The sequence below is a fragment of the Macrotis lagotis genome, chromosome 1 (genome assembly GCF_037893015.1).
Source record: "Macrotis lagotis isolate mMagLag1 chromosome 1, bilby.v1.9.chrom.fasta, whole genome shotgun sequence".
Lineage (NCBI taxonomy): Eukaryota > Metazoa > Chordata > Mammalia > Peramelemorphia > Peramelidae > Macrotis > Macrotis lagotis.
This window is the reverse complement of record NC_133658.1, coordinates 298,966,892-298,989,075: the sequence shown is the minus strand read 5'-3', so window position 1 is coordinate 298,989,075 and position 22,184 is coordinate 298,966,892. Positions and strand designations below refer to the sequence as shown.

Below are 22,184 nucleotides of genomic sequence, written 5' to 3'. Positions count from 1 at the left end.
TTATCCTACCCTTTAACTGTAGGTGTTTGTCTTGAGCCCTCTTTTCAGTCTTCACTTTCTCTTGATAATCTTTTTAGTTCCTTATGAATTTAATTATTATTATTTCTGCACAGATTAGTTTCAAATCTTTTTATTCATTACTAAGCTCTCTCCTGAGCCTCAACTGCTTCTTGGGTATTTCAAGCTAAATGTTCTAGGAACATCTCAAACTCTGCATGTCAAAATGTAGAAGTCATTACCTTTCTTCCTCAAACCATGTCTTTTTCTAAGTTCTTTCTTTCAGTAGTTACCACCATCCACCATCCTTCTAGTAACCCAGGTTCACAGCCTCTGCTTTTCATTCTGCCTTGCTTCACTTATCTTATCAATTATAATATATAATATTGTTAACCATTTCCCTTTAGCTAAAAATGAAACAAAGTTAGTTTTATAAATGAAATTTAATTCTCTAGGATCTTACCAGAACTCATGGGTGGATGGCATTCTAGCAAATACCAACAACCAAACACCTGAATAATCCATTTTTATAGAATTTTGACAAAGAAACATAAAATTTTGACAGTCAACCAATCAGGTTACACATTTGTACATAAAGGTGTCATTGATTACTTTATGATTCTCCAACCCATCCACAAAGTCTGTTCCATGTCAGAACTTACAGAGATCCAATTAATCCAGGACTACTGTCTCCTCTTCTGATATTTTACGTGTTATTAGATATGATATAGACATATAAAACATTGGAGTTTCTTCCTTTACAAAATGTCATAAGTACAAGAATTTATTCAAGTTCTCATTTAGATAACAAAGTAGATTCCTGCCTTCTCAGGATGGTCTTTAACTGATTGTTTACACAGCTTCTGCAGTAAAACCTGTAGATGCAATTAGAGGGTCATTAGGCAGTTTCACACAGAAAGAGCCTCCCTTCGGATTTATAACTAGAGACAGAGATCTTGAGAGGGGCAGAGGAGAACATTCTAAACTTACAGACCTCCTCAATTAGAGGCTTATAGGACAGCTTTTGATCAGAAATATAGACCAGAAATACTTTAATTCTAATTTAAAGAATATCAGAATGTTGTATATAATTTTCAGAATTACCCCCATATCTGTCAAATGTAGCCCAAATCTGACCATGTTATGCCCTTTGCCTTATTACCCTCACCCCCCCCCCCCCCACACACACACACAAACACATAAACTCCATTAACTTCCTATTTACCTGGAGGAACAATGCAAGCCCTGTTTAGCATTAAAACCCTTTCTCAACCTGACTTCTGCTTACTTTTACAGCTTTACCATATGTTTGTCCTTCATGTAATTGAAAGTCATCTTTTTGCTGCTGATCTCACAGGACCTTTCATCTCTCCAATCAGTTTGTGCTAGCTTAGTTCTAGTGCATGGAATGTGCTCTTTCCTTCTCTTGCTTCTTAGAATCCCTAGTTTCCTTTAAAGCTTAGCTCAAGTATCACCTTTGTGAAATCTTTGTTCCCTCAGCAACTAGAGTTAAAATTATTTTGCACAATTGTTATTGTTCAGTCAGTTCAGTCATGTCTGACTCTTTGTGATCCTGTGGACTGCTCTGTTCATGGAGTTTTCTTGGCAAAATACTGCCATTTCCTTCTTTGGTGAATTAAGGCAAACAGAGGTTAAAGTGATTTGCCCAACATTACACAGCTAGTTAGTGTCTGGGACTAGATTTGAACTCAGATCTTCCTGTCTTCAGGTCTAGAACTCTATTAAGCTATCTCTATTATTATGCATAAATTTTGTATATAATTACCAAAGAGAGATAGAACAGTAGTTAATAGAAAGCTAGATTGGAGCCTAGAAGTCTTGCCTCCTCTGTATGTTAGCTGTAAGAAGTTCTGCTCTAGGCATCAGAGAAGGTGCCTGGAAGAAGTTCTCTCTATTAATAAAGTCATAAGCCTATGCTCCATCTTGATCTTTTTGTTCCTTAATTTTAAGCTCCTTAAGGAACAGGAACTTTTTTGTTTTTGTCTTTGAATCAAGAGAAAGTTAGACTCTTGATACTTTAACTCCCTCACTTAAATTCATTTGACTTGCATGTTATGGTCTTCTTTGAGAATCAAGGACAAACAGCTACAACCTATTATAGTAGCTGGTATGAGTTAAGGGATTAGATAGTAGAGGCCTTTCTTCTTACTTTTAAAATTGTTGTTAAACGTGTGTGTGTGTGTGTGTGTGTGTGTGTGTGTGTGTGTGTAAAATCATTCTCACCACCGCCCTTCAGCCACCTTATTTGAAATGAGTTCTTCAAAATAAGCAGCAAAGGGAAGGGTACTTGGTACTTTGAATGGAAGTGATATTAGAAACATCTCATTTCAAACAGTGAATATATTAGGTATGATAAGGCAGAGTAAGCCTTCCCTACTGAAAATAGTATTTGGTAATTATTACTTCCTTGACTATTGTGTTTCTTAACAGCAGTAATGCCTTAGGCTTACATGTAGCCTTTGTTCTCAAGAATTCTAGGCATTTTTACATTGTCTTTAACCTTGAAATGTTTGCATAGTTGAGGATAGTATACAAAAAAACACTATCATTCACTTGTCCCACCTTGGGATAGAGTAAATAACATTTGCACTGCACCTGGATTTTCTTGACTTTCTTGCTGTCAACTAAGCATTATTTCAGTACAATTTTCTGAACCAGAAGGAAAAAGATGGAAACTACTTCCATTGACCATCAGTGTGGAAGGACATGATCAGTAGAAGGAAGTATTTTGTGAACTAGTCATAGAGTTAGAAAAGCTGGGTGGAAATAATGAAAAATGATGTTTTTGGGAGGGTTGACATTAGAAATTTTAAGAGTGAAGACTAGTCTATGACTACTGAAAAGGAGGAATTAAGTAAAGTGAGAACAAAATGTAAATATTCATATCCTAGCTTTATGGACAGTCATACATATGACCTCAGATGAACTAGTAATAAAGACAGTAAGTTACTGTGCAGTGCTAGAAATGGGAACCTTGTAGCAGTGACATGTTGATCTCATTTCCATATAAAGTCACTTGTATAGACTTACTATGGCACTAACGTGCCTTATATTTAATTTCCTTCTGCTGAGAAATTGAGTGGCATAACAGGAAGAACTCTAGAGTTCAAATCCCAGATTTAATTCTGACTGCGGCAAATACTATATGACTGAAACTTGTTTCATATAAATTGGGAATGATAATATACTGTTTCCTCAGTGGGTGCACTGGAGAAATTCTTTAAAACCTTAGAGCTTTATAAATATGATTTTTGAAAAAACTGGGAATTCTAAAAAGCAGAGACTAGGGGAGTATGGTCCCACAAAGGTGTGGCATTAGGAGACAGAATGTTGAGATGTATGGAAAAGGAAGAAGGCTATTGGCTGGACTGCAGAGTACATAAATGGGAGTCAAGGAGAATAAAGCTCAAGAGTTTACTGAACCAGGAGCAAGACAGACAAGCTCTAGGAAAGTGACAAGCAGCTGTTTGGAGAATGTATTGGGAGGAAAAATAGATTCGTAAAGGAGACCAGTTATTATAAAAAAAAGAGATGAAAGAGTTGGGAAAGAAAATGGAAGGAATTCATAAGGGTGGGGAGAGGAAAGATTAAAGTCTGCAGAGAATATACACAAACCATTTACTCTGATCAACTTTTTTTAATTAAGATGGATTTTTAATTTTATTTGTGGTAGTGAGTTTTCTCATAGATAATTTTGTGATTTTTTGCAGAATTTATTGTTTGTATATAAGTGCTTTAAAGAAGACACTATCTCTGCATGGCACACAATATCTCACCTTAAGTTCCAACTATTTTGATTCTGTATATGCATGCAAAATATTTTTTGAAAGAATAAACTGCTGACCTGTATGCAAAATGTGACTTGTAATCTGTTGTTCCATAACTCAAGATAGAAAAAAAGGAAAAGGAGAAACAAAACTTAATATGTGCATTTTTCCTCTTTGGACTCTAGAAAAAACTGGGTATTGCTATGCACAATGGTAAATGGACCTTATTCACATTGTGAATGAGACTTCCATTTATTTTTTGTGAGCTGAGAATTGTTTTTAAACCTTTTTTATAATGAATTTAGCAAACATCAACAAATGTTTTAAGATTAAAAAATAGAAAATTATATATGAAAAAAATAAATTTTGTTGCATTTTATTAATAGGCTAGTAATAAAACTAACTTGCTTGTCTTTATCCCTTTCTAAACTTTCTTTTACTATCTAATATATAATTACTTTAAAAAAAATTATTGACTAAAAGCTATTTTAAAAAGAAGGGGAATATTTTGCCATAGTTGGAAATTATATTAGTAGTGATTATGAGTATGTACAATTTCTCCTTTAAGAAATTTGAAAACTTATTAAATAATGCAGAATATTGGGCTCAACATCTTCTTTTCAAACTTTATGTCTCAGTTTTGCTTATTTGGTGGTCTTCTCCACTGAATTAAGATCAACAGTGCTAGTAATTAGCAGAGGGTCTGATTGAAGGTCTGGGCTGGAGGGTAAGTATGAATAGTATATATAATGGGATTTAGTACAGACATAAGCACAGAGAAATATGCAAGCTGATCTCACCTGTCTCAGCTACATTTCACTAAAGTCTGAATTGACAGTAGTTCTCACACTTTACTTTCAGTGAAAGTCAGACTAGGTTTCAGATGCAAAGTTCAACATATCATCCATGTTTACATCTGCTATCTGAAAGATTTGGATCGTTAGCTTCTTGTGCAGAAGCCAGGAAAGTATGCTCTGTGCTACCTGCCTATATTTTGTTCATAAATTGCAATTAATGATAATTATACATTAACTTTACTAATAAAGTGGCCTCTGTGGTACTAACTTCCTTGATTTTGGTTATTGTAGACCTATCTCAAAACAATTACAAAGATGATATCTAATTCATGCTTTAATAAAAACTTAGTTGGATGTAACCATTGATTTTGAAGAGTATAAATGAACATTTTGAGATTTTTTTACCATTGTTGCAATTCTAGCTCATAGTATCAAACTCCTGCCATTTAAATTAAGCATTTGTAGTGGTTGTAATTTTATTTGTTGTCTTGAATTTTGAGGTAATTTTATTATTGTAGACTAGTACTGTTGAAAAAAATAACCCATATTCATTTCTTATTCTCCAGTTCGTTATTCCACACACAACCCCCATTTTATTTTGTATTTTTATTATTATTTGTTGATCTGTGGGCATATGTATATATAATATATATGCATATATATTATATATGTCATCATCATCATCACCACTATTTCTTCCCCATAGTAGACTATTTAAGTCCTTGAGGACAGGAACAATATCTTCTTTTAAAATCCCTGTATTTCAGGGCAGCTAGGTGGCGCAGTGGATAAAGCACTGGCCCTGGAGTCAGGAGTATCTGGGTTCAAATCTGGTCTCAGACACTTAATAATCACCTAGCTGTGTGGCCTTGGGCAAGCCACTTAACCCCATTTGCCTTGCAAAATCCTAAAAAAATAAATAAATAAAATCCTTGTATTTCCAGCTACTGGCATAGTGTGTGATATATACCTTTGTGCTTAATAAATGCTTGCTGATTGTTTCTCTAAAAAGTATAGAATCAGGAACTGAATTTTGAACTTTTTTTCCTCCCTCCTCCCTTTCCATTTCTCCCTTGTTAAATGCATGGGAACATTGTTATCCTCAGAGTTCATATTATGAGGCTGCTTTACAGGTGAAACTACTTTATTATAAAGTCTATTGATTGGACAGCATCTAAGCTCATTTAAGAACCAGAATTGGATCTCCTTGCATTGAATTCCTTCCAATGTCAAATCATGTCATGTATTTTAGTGTAGAATGTGATTGATGTGGTGGTTGGTGTGAATTTTTTCCAAGATATAACTGAGCCTTTTTGTTGTAAACAAGGTTTATGGGCAGTTTCTTAGGATAGGTGAAAATTTAATAAACTTTTTAGGATTTTTTTTTAAGAACAATAGATATTTCTTTTTTAAAACTACATTAAACAACTTAATTCTTAAATAAATTTAGAAAACGTCTTTTTAAAGATATCTTTTGATTTAACATGGCAATTTAAAAACACTTCAGCTTAGAGTTACTTTACCTGTTTGTAATGTTCCATGGCAAAAAAAATTGATTTTTTGTTTTTTTTTTCCACAGGTTATTATTCAGGAAATAGAACCCATATGTTTGTTAAAGTTCAGAATATGCTACTTTCATTTAAAGGTCTAATTAAATTTTTCTCTCTTGTATCTTAATTTCATTAATCTCTTACTTCTTTTGTAATTCCATTATGCATTTTAAAACATTATTCTAGGGAAGGTTCTTAAGCTTCAACAGATTGTCAAAGGAGCCCATGCTATCCCAAGATTAAGGACCCCTGTTCTATAACAGATCTTTTTTCCATCCTGTTTCTTATAAGCCACAAAACTACTGCATAGGGGACCCTTCTTTGCTGGTATAGCCATCAAATAAGTCAATAATTTTGGTAAAGATTTTTTTTTTAAGAGTTGGGTTTTTTTTTTTTTTGCAAGGCAAAGTGACTTGCCCAAGGCCACACAGCTAGGTGATTATTAAGTGTCTGAGGCCGGATTTGAACTCAGGTACTCCTGACTCCAGGGCTGGTACTCTATCCACTGCGCCACCTAGTCACCCCTCAAGATTTTTTTTTAAAGTATATGCTATACAATAACCTTCACAATTAGAGAGACCATTCTAGCAAGTCCAATCTAAACAGTTCTAATAAGCTCTACAGGTTTTTTTAATTCTACAAAAATCCTTTCCAGTTTCCTAATAAATATTTGTTGGAATATTAAAAAGAATAAAAAGCTTCAAAACATTTTGAAGATTGAGTACTTTTTAAAGGATAGGATGGGTGGAAGTGTCAAAGGTAAAAAATTAAGGTATCATGGTATAGGTTTTTTTGTTTGTTTGTTTTTAGATTTTTCAAGGCAAATGGGGTTAAGTGGCTTGCCCAAGGCCATATAGCTAGGTAATTATTGAGTGTCTGAGGTCAGATTTGAACCCAGGTACTCCTGACTCCAAGGCCAGTGCTCTATTCACTGTGCCACCTAGCCGCCCCGCCCCGCCATGGTATGATTTTTGATCAGACTGATTTCACCATGTACAATTTATCCCCCTTTTAGGGTTTTCTGAAGAATGAAAAGGACAATGCATTACTGTCTGCCATTGAGGAGTCAAGAAAGCGGGTGAGTGATTAAGCAAAACCTCAAATACAAAGCTTTTTTGAGAGTCAACATACACAGTCACTGAAGTAATTTTGACTATGGGGAGTCTGTTTCTTTTAACTCAGTTTTTTCCTACAAATGGAATTTAATCCAACCATTACAGTTCAGTGTGTGTGTGTGTGTGTGTGTGTGTGTGTGTGTGTGTGTGTGTAAAGAAGCATGTTGATTTCACCATATTTTGGATAGATCTTGCTGGTAAATTAGCTATAGATAATGATTGAAATGAAAATAATGCCGGTTAAATTGTTTGCTTGAGTGAAAAGACCAAAAGACCTTTGAATTATATATCCACTACTGGCTGTATTACTCTAGTCAGGGGGACTAATTGCATTCTTACTGAGGTACTAGATGCTAAAAAAATCCAGTACTAGGCTCTTTGACTTTTTTAGTGTCCTGGACCTCTTTTGTAGAATAATATTTTTAAAAGCATGAAATGAAATACACAGAATTTCAAAGGGAAAAAATTATAGTGAAATACAGTTATCAAGATATTGTTAAAAAAAAAAGTTCTTAGACCTTAAGTTAAGAACTCCTGATTTAAAGAGATTTCTTGGGATCTGTTACTATTAAGCAGTTTATCTTTTTTATTACTACTTTTTAAACTAGTAATACTTTCAAGTACTTCAAAACTTGGCTTGCTACTGAATTTAGTAACTTGTAAAAGACAGTTATTACTTTCTCTAATGAAAATAAGGATTGGAGAATATTTATCACATTAGTTATCTCTTGTTATTTCCAATATGCATGTTATTTACATCTGTAAAGAATCAAAGTGAGATGAGTGAAGGAACATTACATATCATTTCTGAATTTTTACAAGTTAAAATAAATGGAAATTTCTGATAAAATAACTTTCTTTCTTTGTGATCTACCTTCTTTTTTTCCCCCAAATGTAAAAGTACTTGCTTTGAAAAGTCCATATTAAGATGATTTTGGTGGTGTTGAAAATATTTTGTATTGGGGCATTAAGAGAGAGCATTGATTTGAAATGACTTTCTTTTGCTGCCTTAATTTTGAATCATAATTTCTAAATATTTCTTGAGATAATAATTTAAGAATTAGTTATCAATAAATCCTTGAAAATTTAATACATTGTTATTAGCAGAATGTAGATTCTAGCTGAATCATGCAAATAGGAAGCAAAATTAATGCATTGAGTTAGATTTCGCCAAAATTGGATACAATTAAGTTATGATTGTTAAATGCCACCAAGCCTTATTAATTCATTTACCCTGCTGAATGTTTTTCTGCATTTGGCAGTCTCTAAATATTGTGCCATACTGAAACTAAATGTGCAGCCAATCCAGACATCTAGTGACATGCTACATGTGCATGTGTGTTTGTGTGAGACACATTCAAGGGTTGTAAGTTGACCTGGAGGGAGAACTTTTGACTGGTGTAGAAGATATTAAGGTGCTGAAAAGCAAACCAAAGGTGAATATATATCTGGCATTTTCAAGAGGTGGATATAGCGGAAATTTCATGCTAGAATAATTTGCTAATATCGTGTTGAAATGCCAAGAAAGCAGACATAATTTATAGAACCACAAACGTGCTATATCTTTTCTATTTGATACATCCCAGCAAAACAGAACAATGTTCCCAGAATATATGCAGAGTTCCCAAAAATCAGCAATAGCACAATAATAAATTGGCATTAAATCAAAACAGATTACCCTCTTTCTTGAGAAAAATGGACACTCAAGTACTTATCTTCTACCAATATGTCAAGTCTCTCTTATACTATATGTAACAAAATTATTTTATTTAACATAACTTGAAAGCATAGCTTACATATTTGCCATAAAATTTCTTACAATTCCTTTTTCTTGTTTTTATCTGTGGTGTCTTGTTTTCCTACTCCATATTATTTCCATTCTTTCTTTAAATTTGTATCGCTCTGGCAACCTCCCAATTTTTCTTTTTTTTCTTCTCTCTTGATCTTCTTTTCCATTTGTTTCTTCTATTCTAGCCCTCCAACTTCACTTCATGTTTGCATTCCCCCCATCTCCTATCCCATTAATGGTGGTAGCCATCTCATTATCACGTCTTGTTGATTTTCTTCTTTACACTTAATAAGGATTTTCAGAGGGTATAAAATATAGGTAGATTAAGGCATATATGTGAGATCTTCCCTGGTTATCCCCTAAATTTGATATACTGTTATCTTTGATGTAACTAGAATTGGGGGGGGGGCAGGGCAGGGAAAACATGGACAGACAGGAAAGCAAAGGAGAAAGAATTTATCTAATTGATAGTTGAAAGCTTCTTAAATAAAGTTTCTTGTTATTTTTTTACAAATTTAGTGGAACTACAATAACATTACTTCTGAGTTGTAGGATTCTGAGCTATCAAACCATCTTTCTTAGTCATGTATAAGGTTCCAGAAAATTAAGTGGCCTCTTTTAAAATTTTGGGAGTTTTAATTGTTCTAGGAAAAACAAAGGATCTTGACATTTGAGGTTTTGTTAGAATCAATTTTCCACAACTTCTGTACCTTATATGACCTTGGGGATTCCCATTTTCTATTTCTCAACTTAAATTTACCTAAGATAAAATTCACTGAATCACCATCGCCTCTTCCCCCCAACTCCTTTTTCTTCCCAGTTTCCCTTTTATAGTCAAGGCATCTTCATCTTCAGTCATCTAGATTTACATCCTGAGAGTGCCCCACCCCAAACTGCTTCTGAATCTTGTTACTTCTCAATTCCCCCTCTCTCCTCTCACACTGCTGCCCTGAACTAGGCCCTCATCCTCTTAGACCAGGACTATTAACAATAGCTTATGGGGGAAGAAGGGACAGTGCCTCTCTCAAAGTTCACTCCACTTTCTCCCCTCAGCTGACAAATTAATCAAAGGATTGATCATGTGTGTCCTCCCCCTTAGTCAATAATTCCTATGGTTTTTGGCTTTTAAAGTCCTTCATAACCTGCTCCTTTCCAGACCTTTCCAGTCTCTTGTATGAATTTCTTCTGTGTCCTCTACAAAGTATAGCATACTCCAAGTTGTAACTCTCTACCTTTTCATTGGCTGCTCCTCATACCCAAAATGTTTTCCCTCCTCACCTCTACCTCCTGGTTAAGTGACCTGGTGGATCAAGTTCTGGACCTGGAATCTGAAAGACCAAATTTCAAATCTGCCTCAAACATCTGCTAAGATAATTCACTTAACCTCTGTCTACTTTGGTCTCCTGATGTAAAAAAAAGGTGTAATAAATAGTACCTTCCTCCAAGTATTGTAAGATTCAGATGATATATTGTTTGTAAAGTGCTTTGCACATAGGAGGCATGTAAAAATTGTTCCTTCTTTCATCTCTTTCTACTGGTAGGCTTCCTGATTTCCTTTAAAACTTAGCTCTAGAGACAGCTAGGTGGTGCAATGGATAAAACACCAACTCAGGAGGACCTGAGTTCCAATCCAACCTCAAATACTTGATACTTACTAGCTGTGACCTTGGACAAGTCACTTAACCCCCATTACCTCCCCAAAACAAACAAAATAAAACCCTGTCTTAGCTCAAATCCTACCTTTTTTAAGAAGACTTTTTCTTGTTCCCTCTCCTTCCTATCTCCCTGCTAGTGCCTTCCCTGAGATAATTTCCTATTTACATTGTAATATCTTATGCAAAAATTTATTTACATATTGCCTCCCTCATTAGAATGGGAACTTCTTGAGGGCAGAGACTGTGTTTTTGCCCTTTTTTGAATCCCCAGGCCTTAGGACAATACCTGGCACATGATAATCATTTAATAAATGCCTGTTGACTGGCCTTTTACAGGATTCTTGTTGACCAATAGCTGAGAAACAGAATGAGCATCTACCTATCTTTTTTGTTTGTTTTTTTGGCAAGGCAATGGGGTTAAGTGACTTGCCCAAGGTCATACAGCTAGGTATTTAAATGTCTCAGGTCAGATTTGAATTCAAGTCTCCAAGGTTGGATATCCACTGCACCACCTAGTTGCCTCCCTGTACCTATCTTTTAATGAGCTGAACATCCATCAAAGTCCTAAAGAGCCATATGATGTCAATAGTAAGTTCCAAAAACTGCACAACATACCTCCCCTCGAACTCCCTTTTGTTAAGGCTCATCCAACACCACTCCACATTATTAGAACTCTGCACAAAGAGAGGTTCAGAGGCAACACTGGGCTTGTTTCCTGTGAATCAGGTGAAAATTGTCAATCTTGTGAACTGTATCCAGAGCAGTTGCTCATGTGTTGTAACAGTCCCTGTATGGAAGCTAATGTGCTCCCCCCCCCTCACTAGCTGTCCTGTAGCAAAGATCATTATGGAGGAATGTTCAGCATTGTAACTTGTCACCCAGGTAACTTCTTGAAACAATTCTTTCTGCCCTTCTTTTAGTGCACAATCAGCTAAATAGGAGCCTGATTTTTCAATTTGTGATTATAGTTTTTTCTGTATCTGTGCAAACTAATTTGAAGTCATTTTTAAATCAAACTTGTAATATTGCCAGACTTCTTCCTCTTTAGTTTTTCTTGTCTTTCTCCTTTTCACATTTTAACAAACATTGAACCAAAACTAAACTTCAAGGTAAAAATAGAATAATCAGTAAGCCTAATAGCCTCCCCGTAGTTTATGGATAAATATATTATCAGTATAAATTATCTATGTTGCCAAAAATTAAAGAGGCATTACTAACAAACATTCCCTTGGTGTTGCCTAATTAGATACCAATCTGATTCTAAATGAAATAGCTATTGAAAAATGTATTTAAACTGATAGGAAACCTGGTCTGCCAATTAGAAAATAATAGAAAAATAAAACTCATCTTACAGTATGTTTCTCTATAAGTACTTTAATTTCCCTTTAGTGTTTATCTTTTCCTTATGTGTGCTCGTGCTTTTTGGCAGGAGTGTTTGCAGTGACACCAACAGACAGAGGTCTAATTACCGAATAGTCTTTATTTTCTGTCATAGGTTCACTTCTTCCAAGGAAAATGTTACTATTTTTTTTAATTTTTTTTAAATGTTACTATTTTTTAAAAAATCATTTGATAAATATTTTAGGTTTATAGTTTTACCCCCGGCATTCTTATAATCATAGGCTTTTCAATTAATGATTAGAGGGAATTGGAAGGGATTTTGGGTTATCTAGCCCCCCCATTGTCTTTATAGAGAAGCAATTGAGGCACAGAGAGATGGAGTGACTTGTTCAAGGACACATAGGTAGTACCAAAAGACAGAATTAAGATTTGAACCCAGATCATCTCTCTCTCTAAACTCAACCAGCTGTCTAGGATGTAAATGGATGGGATGGGTAGAAAATGGGGGTTGGGGGGGAGAAAAGCAAGAGGAAAAAACAGAGTTCCCTACTCTCATTTTATAATTAAGGAAACAGAGAGAAATGTTAAGCTCGGGTTTAACATACCTTCTCATCTTTTGTCAGAAAAATGATGAACCACAGTTTTTGAATGAAGTATACATTTTCTGATACATGTGTGTATTATGTTCATTTAGTGGCAAAACGGGGGCTAAAACTGTGACTTCCAACACAGTTCTTCTAATGGTTTTTATATCATACAACTCCCTTTATTGGTAATTAGGCAAATATGACCATATCCTTCCATTTCATTTGAATTTTTTCTTTTAAATTCTTCCTTTATAATCATTTTTGAAAGAAAATCCTTTTTAAGAGTTTTAAAGGAAGATTGTCATCTTCCCTTTACTTATGGAGAGACAATCGCCTTTTTTGTTTTTGTTTTTTTATATCTTTTTTTGCTTTAGAGAAAATTCTTTTGTTCTTTGCACATTCATTAGCATCTGTTTCTTTTATAGACCTTCAGTATGGCTGAAGAATATCATCGAGAGTCAATGTTGGTGGAATGGGAACAGGTTAAACAGAGGATTCTCCATACATTGCTTGCTTCAGGAGAAGATCCTCTTGATTTTACCCAAGAGAATGAAGTAAGTCTATTCCACAAGAAATATGTATAATAATAGCATCTTATATCAACAATATTATATTTAAAATCAAAGAAATATTTAGCTCAAGGTCATTTGGTTATTGTTATGCATATATGCATAAATATGTATATTTATATATGAATGCATCTCAGTAATTTTGAATAATAATTAAAAATTATTATAGGAGTTTTCATTTTAGGCCTTTAAGAGTTCTTTGTTTATCTATTTCAAATTGGTTTGTATGGTGGGTGACCAATCTTCTTATATTCACATTTTTGGGGAAGCAACTGCAGTGTAGAGTCTTTTTTATCTGTTTGATTCAGAAATGTTGGTTTTCATTTTGTAATTCTGACCACTGCAGTCTGGGTTAGGAATGCCCAAATAACAAGTCAGTTCTAGATGTCTAACTTGCAGAGTAATTTTGTGCAGTAAAGACATAGTGTATCTACAAATCGCCTCTATTTAAAACTTTTTACTTTCTGTTTACTTCTATTTAAAACTTTTTACTTTCATTTGAACCCTAAGTAAAAAAGACAAAAAAAAGCTAAAGACAAAAAAGCTGAAGACAGAGAATGGCCTATATACAATCTTAGACCATGTTTCCTTTTTAAATGGGGCTCCAATCAGAATCTTCAAGGAGAAAAAAAGTTTTAAATCCTACTCCAGCCCAATTTTTCAGTTTTACTTCTTCATGAAGCTAGGCAAATAACTAGAGCAATTTATAATACCTTGGACTTCATTTTTTTTTAAATAGTGTTAATAGGCTGTGGTCTGTAGTGGGATTTGGAAATAATTAAATGTTGCTAATGAGATATTCTTTTCTGGTAGATCATCTCTTAAAAATAGACTAGTCTACTTAACAGACTATTCTTTGACAACTAAGGAGTCCCACTGGACAGTAGTTTATTGATGCTGGTGATATCACTCTATTGTGACCTCCCAGCAGGATAGATAGATAGATAGATGCTGTCATCAGAGTACATCACACAAGTGGTACTTATTTCAGATCAGCCAAGATACTAATACTTTGTGCCAACATAGACCTCTGGTAACTCTACTAATGTAGTGAAATCTGTCTAGATTGTAGGACAGGTAATTTGACAGATAGGCAAAATGTTGTAATGGCCTTTACAGCAATATTTTCCATTTTACTTAAAAGGCTTTAGCTGTAGACATCCTTGGAGATCAGTGTTATTTTACTCCTCAGATTTAAAATAACATGAGGCACAAAAAGAAAAAAAGAAACCGAATATAATTTGCTATTTGAAATATTCTTCCAGTCACATTGTTTTTAGGAAACGGATAACTGAGATAAGAAATTTTCAGTCAGAAACAAAATCTACTCTTTTGGGGGGGTGGGGGACAGACCTGATCCTTGAAAGAAAATGTCGAAATTTGAGTACTTTAATAAAAGAGGATAGTATATACAAAAAGCGGGGGGAAAAGACGTTATAGAATTTAAAATATCCCTCCCTGCCAAACTATTGTATAATTGAAGAGCAAGAGGCCATTCAGTCATATCAGACTGGCAAGTGTTAATAAAGGGAATGCTTCAGTAGCAAAAAAAGTTAATTTGGGAAATTAATTTCCTCAGAATATCATCAAGAAAAATGTTCTAATATGATTGTTAAAGGAAGTTCCGTAATTTTATAGTCATTAATAACTTTTATAGAATGGTCTGAATAAAAATCTTATGTTTCAGAATTAAAAAAGAATTTCACCTGGTTAAGCACTTCATATGCTTCTTTGGTTTCAGTATCTGATTATGGCTGATTTATTTGGAAAGAGCAAAGAAGGGGCATGTCAAAGATCACATTGGTTAGCTGACTCTATCTAAATTGTTTTTATCATATATAATAAATATGTCTTTTTCTTGCATACCCAATTACACTCTTCTCCATTTAGGTTCATTCCTATAGCTCAATGTTGCTTTTACTTTTATTATCTGTGAGGAAAATAGTAAAATTCCTTCTTCCTCCAGGTTATGAAAAACGCAAAGAAGGTGTCTTATAATTATCATAATAAACTACTTTTCAAAACCCTTAAATAATCAGTGTATGATTTTTAAAAATGTTTTAGATCCTTGAGATATTTTTCTCTAATTTTCTAAAGCACATTGACTGTTAAAATGTTCTTTAATTAAAATTAGATCTGCAAGTGATTCTTTAGAAACCTGTTTCAGTTAAATGGCATGCACACTGTGAACTGGAGACAAAATCATATAGCCTTGAATTTGGGAGGGACCAGAAGTTATCTAGTCTAATCTATACCAAAAAATCTTCTACCACAATTTGGTTGAGAAAGTGATTATCTATCTTCTGCTTACAGAATAGATACTCCTAAAGTAGTCAACTCCCCCCTGAGGAAGCTAATTGTTTAAAAAAAAATTTCTTTTTCATTCTATCAAGGCTGAATTTGTATCTCTTTGGTACATTTGAAATTGCACTGACCTTGGAGTCAGAGGATTTGAGACAGATTCCATTTCTGTTATAATCTGTGGAACCCTGGACAAGTCATTCAACTTCTCTATACTTCAGGGTTTTTTTTTTTTAATGTAAAATTAAGTGGTTGGAGGGGATGACCTCTCAGTCTCTTTCCAACTCCACACCAATGTTTCTGTAATCCATTCTGCTCATGCTTTTAACCTTTGGGACTAGGTAATACAAAACTAATCACTTTTCATATACTTGGGAAGCATTAGTATGATTTTTTTCATCTTCAGACTAAAGAGCAAAATTAGTTCTTTCATCTAGTCCTCATGGCATAATTTCAAGACTTTTCACCATCCTGGTTGCACTCCTCTGGATGTGCTCCAGCTTTATAAAATATGGCACACAGACCTGAACTTAATATTCCAGATATATTCGCACTAGGGTAGAGTAGGGTGGGACTGGCACCTCTGATTAAGCTAGCAGTACCATCTCCAAAAGTTAAAGAATGGTTAATAACCTCATGCTTTGCACATACTAATAAGGACACTTTATAAATTTACATGCATTGATAACATAGAAATGCTGCAAAGGAAGGAGGAAAATTTGCTTTTGAGAGGAAATAAGCCTCAGTGATTTCATATGACAGTTCCAAATTCCAGGGATTGCCTAGTTTAAAAATGAGACAAATTGAAGGGACAAAGCTTTAGCCTTTAATACTTTGATTTAATAAATTAATGTTTCCAATTTATAATATTTAGTCACAGGTTAGGAAGGGGTCTTTGAGGTCATATAAGTTAAACTTCTCCCCACTGCAAGGCTACTCTGATCTATTTTTTTTTAATTTGAAGAAATATATTCCCAGAGAAGTTCTGAATTGGTCCCGTTCGGACCATTAGTTGATGACAAACTTGGAGTAAGAAACTAATTCCCCCGATTCACTGTCCAAAATGACATTGTGAAAATGGTATTGCTAAGATTTTTTTTTAAAAAAGCTGTCTTCTAAAGGTTTTATAGATAATGATTTCTTATAACTTAAACTGTCTCATTTTGTTGACTATTTTGTTTGTTAGTTTTGTTTTTCATGTGGGATATGAGGAGAAAAAGGATTAAAAAAAAACCCATGACTTGTCTCTCCCAATTTTAATCCTTCACTCATAGTTTCTACCTGTTTACTTACACATTGCCTATTTTCAACTTTGATCACAAACTTTCCATGTGTCTCAAAGTTCGGCACTTTCCTTCTGTCTTCACTAAAGAATGCTTGTCTTTTCTAGTATATATCTCCCTTCTCCTGTCATTTCTCTTCTATGCCTCATTCAGGCACAGCTGCCGTGAAATCCAGCAACATTGATGATGTTTGGAGCCATTATTCCTGCACAGTATGTTAGCACCCACCACCAAACCATCAAACTGCCCCTTTCTTTGGAATTCTGACAAAAGTTTGCCTAGTTGCACTAACTCAGGAATGTTTTTCTGCACATGCTGTTGATGAATAATGCATTTTATGTGTATGGAGTCTGGTTTTTATATATATATGTATGTATGTATGTATGAAAACTTAACTAAGGGCAAATGAAGGAGAAATAATTTAGAAAACAAGAACATTAGGAAAAATTAATTTAAATGGAAATGTGAGGCCATAAAAACAACTACTTTTTAAATGAGTGATTTCTTAAATTAGATTTTTTTAGCATTAGAAAACACTTCATAGCTACTCGGCAATGTTTAACTAAAATAGATACATATGGTTTAGCAGATAATAATCAGAACCCAATAAATACCATTCTTTTTATATTCTGTGCTTTTCTCCCTGTCCCCCATCCCATTTTGATTTTTGCTAGCACTCATTATTTTAGCAGATCATATCACCTTTTGAGAATAACTTTTAGAGGGGGCGGCTAGGTGGCACAGTGGATAGAGCACCAGCCCTGGAGTCAGGAGTACCTGAGTTCAAATCCAACCTCAGACACTTAATAATTACCAAGCTGTGTGGCCTTGGTCAAGCCACTTCACCCCATTTGCCTTACAAAAACCTAATAAAGAAAAAGAGAATAACTTTTAGATACCTTGTCACATTCTCTTTTGTAGCACAGCATCTGACTTTGATCTAACATACATTTACCTTTGACTCCTTCCTATCCTCCATCAACATGTAATATGTAATTAATATCAATTGTTCAAAACATCCAAGCCCCATTGTTACTGAATTGTAAACATTATTGACAAATTCTTAAGTTGAAATGCATAATCTCCAGACTCCAACATATAGAACTAACCTAGAAAATTCACAATGTTAATAGAATAAGTATAAAAATTGGTATAATTTGAAATTACTCAAGGCAAACATGGAAATTAAATTCCAGAGAGAGTTTGAAATGTAAGGACCAAATTGTCCATCATTACACATTTTTGTAGTGGGGAAATGAGGTAAGAAGACATTTACTGCATGGAAAGCTCAAAAGGCTACATAGATCATATCTTTCCAATATTATTCTCTCCATCACTTTTCATGCAAGACTTATTTCTTGGGAACATTTTTTTTCCTAATCTAAATTTTTTAGTTTTCTATGCCTAATGATAATATTCCTTAGACATTTACCCTATATAATTATCATCTTTAAACATCTTAAATTTTATCATAAATCCTCATTCTTTATAGTAAATATTTAAAATTCTATAACTTAATTAGAATTAGAGGATTTTAGAGTTGCTAGGGGAAATAAAGGTTTAGAGATGCATTGACCAGGATCACATAGGTAGTTAATGAAAAGCCAGATCTAGAACCCTGATTTCCAATTTAAAATGTTGCCTTCGAATTTAATCTTTTTGTAACCACAAAGTCATATATTCACCCTTGTTTTCTTTAAGTAATGGTTTTGGGATTTTTAAAGAAATAATTTTTCATTAGGCCATTCTTTCCACAACAAAGTCATTATTAATCATTTCTTCAAATCTCTTTAATTGTATTTTCGTTCTTAGTTTGCCTTTGAGGTACTTCCTTCAGTCAGCACTTCTATGGTAGGTCTGGGTTTTTGACTGTGTAGCAAATTGCTTATAAATTAATGTCTACTGTGACTCTTCCATCTCATGTATTTGTTTCTCAGCATTGAATTCTACTTAATTTTTTATTCCATTTCTGACTTTACTTCTTTTCATTTATCTGTATCAAAGCAAAGATAATTTACTTGAAACATTTACTGTCTATGTGTTCTTGGTTGTAACACGACTGTACCAAAATAATTTTCAATATAAAAACATTCCATTTCAGATGGGGGATGGGGGTGGGAAAGGGAGGAAGAAAGAATTGTGTAGTGCAGGAGTTTTTATTTGTTTAAATAATTTGCCAGAAATATACTTTTTAATTACAGATTCTAGTATGTACTTTTCAGACCCATCAGACATTCATTATTAAAAGTAACAGCCACAGTGATATTTTAAAATCCTTTAAAATGGCAAAGGGGAAAAAAATATTGTGATTTCACCAAAGGAAGCTTTGTTTGTCTAACAATCCCAAATCACACAACTTTCTCTGACTTCCATGTCCTAGGAAAACTCCTTCAGTAAATGATGAAAGTTGTCTAAATCCAAAATTACCTGTGATAGCTATGTAGTTTGTTTGAAGCAGCCCAGGGAGGGGTTGCATATTAGTAGTTCTTCTTTCACATCTGTTTCCCAGGAAACCTGCTTCAGCAGCTGCTTTGTTCTCAAGAACAAAGCGTTTGTCAGTTTTGAGGAGGACTCAAGGAATTTTGCCTTTGCTTTTGGTTCAGTAAGGAAGTTATATTTTTAAAAATAAATAAATAACATTTCTAATAGGCACTATTTTGATAACTTCATCTGAAGTCATACATAATGTTCAGTCAATTTTTTTTTATAGTTAGGAAAAATGACTTCTATGTGTTTAACTTTTGACATATGTCTTAGTTTCCAGACTAGATTGTAAGATTCCTGAAGGCAAGAGCTTGATATTTGTGTACCCTATAATGATCATCATGGTGCTATGATTTTTATCATAGCTATATAATACCCAAAATGGACTGACATAATTAATCATAATTTTTAAAGCTTCTGAACACCAAAAAATGAATCAGCAACTGCTCTTATATAGAATAAAAATTAAAAATATGTCTGTGATCATTACTGCTTCATAAACTTTATTTGCCAGATTATCTTGACATAATTGACATTAGCATAAACAGAAAGATTTAAGTTTTATCATAGGCACCAGGGAAAGATACCTACTGAGGGAAGATTGCTTGAGGTCTAAACAAAAGGTTTGAAATAGTCTTATCTCAGAAATCTGTCCTTTTCAAGACAATCAAGTGCCATATAATTTAGGCAAGGAGAATTGCCTTTATTTCAACTCCTTAAAGCCATCCTTTGGGGAAAAGAAAGGGCAAAAAAAATCATGAATATATATATTTTTAATGTCATATTTTAACTTGATGTCCTTAACTGATTATTAATGTGTTTTGACCTATAGCCAAGTTACATCAGCGATTTGGGACCCCCAGGCCGAAGCTCTTTAGATAGCATTGAGATGGCTTATGCCCGACAGGTAAGTCTGGTAGCAATTGTTTTCACTGCTAAACAAATTATTTTAAAATATCATATCTGAAAGTGTAGCTTGAAATTGAAATCTTGCCATATTTGAAGATACTATCCAGTATCTAGCTATCCAGATTACTGGTATGACCCTACTTGGTGCCATGTATAATTCACTAAGTTACAGAGCAGGTACTAACTTGCATAATTGAAGGACTTTCTTCAATTGATATTTTACCAGTAAAAAATAGTTCCAGTCTCCTCCCACCTCAATTTTTTAAATCGGGGGGAAAAAAATTGAGATCCAAGTGAGGTATGTAAGAGAGGATGTTTCATGTTAAAACAAATTCAGGGAGAAAATAGGGGTTAAGAAAAATAAATCTGGTTGCATGGTTTGCTTGTTTTTTTTTTTTATTAGAAAATGGGTCATAGTCTTTAATTAAATAAAATTCTAAATAATTGAGAATCTTGAAAAACTTTAAAGACTCAAGTCAGTTCCTAATAATAATTCATACCATGTGCTCAGCATTGTATTAATTTGATTATTTCATTTGATACAGCAATCTTGAGAGACAAATGCTGTTATTATCCCCATATTACAGTTAAAGAACCTAAAGTAAACAAGTAAAGCTGCTAACAATTCCGTGGCTAATACATGTCTGAGGCTAGATCAGACCCAACACTTATCTGTTTACCCACCTAGTTGCTGAACTTATTTGGCTTTATAATTATATCAAATATAGTTTTAAAAAACGTGTCTTGGGGTTTTGTTACCCAGAAAACTAGATTGATGATCTAAACTTGACAAAGTTAATGTGGTTATTAAAGTCTCTATTTAGTAAAAGTATTAATTAGCCAAGATGCTTAAGGAATTTGGAGACTTTGCTTAATGGAATTTTCTGTTTAACCAGCAGCTAACTAGATCTCTTATTTCATTAAAAACTGTCAGTAAGGGGCAGCTAGGTGGTGCAATGTATAGAGCACAGGGCCTGGAGTCAGGAGGACCACCCTCAAACACTTAATAATTACCTAGCTATATGACCTTGGGCAAGTCACTTAACCCCATTGCCTTATTAAAAAATAAAAACCTGTCAGTAGATATTTGCAGAATTTACTTGAAGAATTTCCTATTCAAAATGAAGATTTACCCAAAATTCTGGTTATTTTCAAGAGAATAGATTACTTGATTACCATTACTGACTTTAAAAATTCTCATTATAGTTAAGTGATTTACAGCCTATGTTTTCCATTTCCAAGTTAATTCCAAGGATCATATTAAATTTTTTTTGGAAGAGCTAAGAAAACAGATTTTTTTTTAAAAAAAGTTAATTCTTTTCATTGTTGTTTGAGGGCTTGGTCTTTTTGATGACATCCAGGAGAAGCCAAGTTCTCACATATATCCAGCATGATATAGTCTTCATTCCCAGATAGTTTCTTCTAAATTATAAAGATTTTCTCCAGAACAAAGGCATGCTCCAAGTTTAGAGCAGTGATCATCGTAAGCAGGATATTCTACTTTAACATTGATCATTTGTTTTGGACTTGTTACCATTATATATCCCCAGCTTAGAAGAAAGCTAAAAGATTTTTGCTGATGCTTTCTGGATAAGCCTCCCTTTTGGTTAGCAGATGGTAGTAGTGGGACACATTTCTCCATTCCCTATTGTCTCCTTTGATTCCTCTTAGCTGGGACCAAAGGGATGAATGAGCACGGGAGCCATGGGGTTGCCCATTGTACTCTTCAACCTCATTTTCCCTCTTTTCTCTGTGTTCCTACTGTTCAGTTGATGGGTGGTAGTGGGATGTCAGGTGGTCTTGATATATCTTGGTGGTACTGCTGCTTATCAGGTCAGGCATGAAACTGGGGAACTGGCTATAATAAATCCTTTAAGTGGGGTGGCTAGGTGGCATAGTGGATAAACCACTGGCCTTGGAGTTAGGAGTACCTGGGTTCAAATCCGGTCTCAGACACTTAATAATTACCTAGCTGTGTGGCCTTGGGCAAGCCACTTAACCCCATTTGCCTTACAAAAA

At 34.1% G+C, this 22,184-nt stretch overlaps 1 protein-coding gene across 3 annotated transcripts in view; it reads left to right on the top strand.

Moving 5' to 3' along the window:
* Positions 1-22,184, top strand: part of NUP93 (nucleoporin 93) — a 95,831-nt gene that overhangs the window by 47,940 nt on the left and 25,707 nt on the right. For 2 of the 3 annotated variants that reach the window (XM_074211270.1, XM_074211267.1), the window contains exons 4-7: positions 7,148-7,210; positions 13,045-13,173; positions 18,585-18,623; positions 20,089-20,163. In XM_074211270.1, coding sequence (XP_074067371.1) covers positions 7,148-7,210; positions 13,045-13,173; positions 18,585-18,623; positions 20,089-20,163 — 306 coding nt within the window. The remainder of the gene's footprint in view (positions 1-7,147; positions 7,211-13,044; positions 13,174-18,584; positions 18,624-20,088; positions 20,164-22,184) is intronic. The other variant, XM_074211268.1, reaches the window with a different exon arrangement.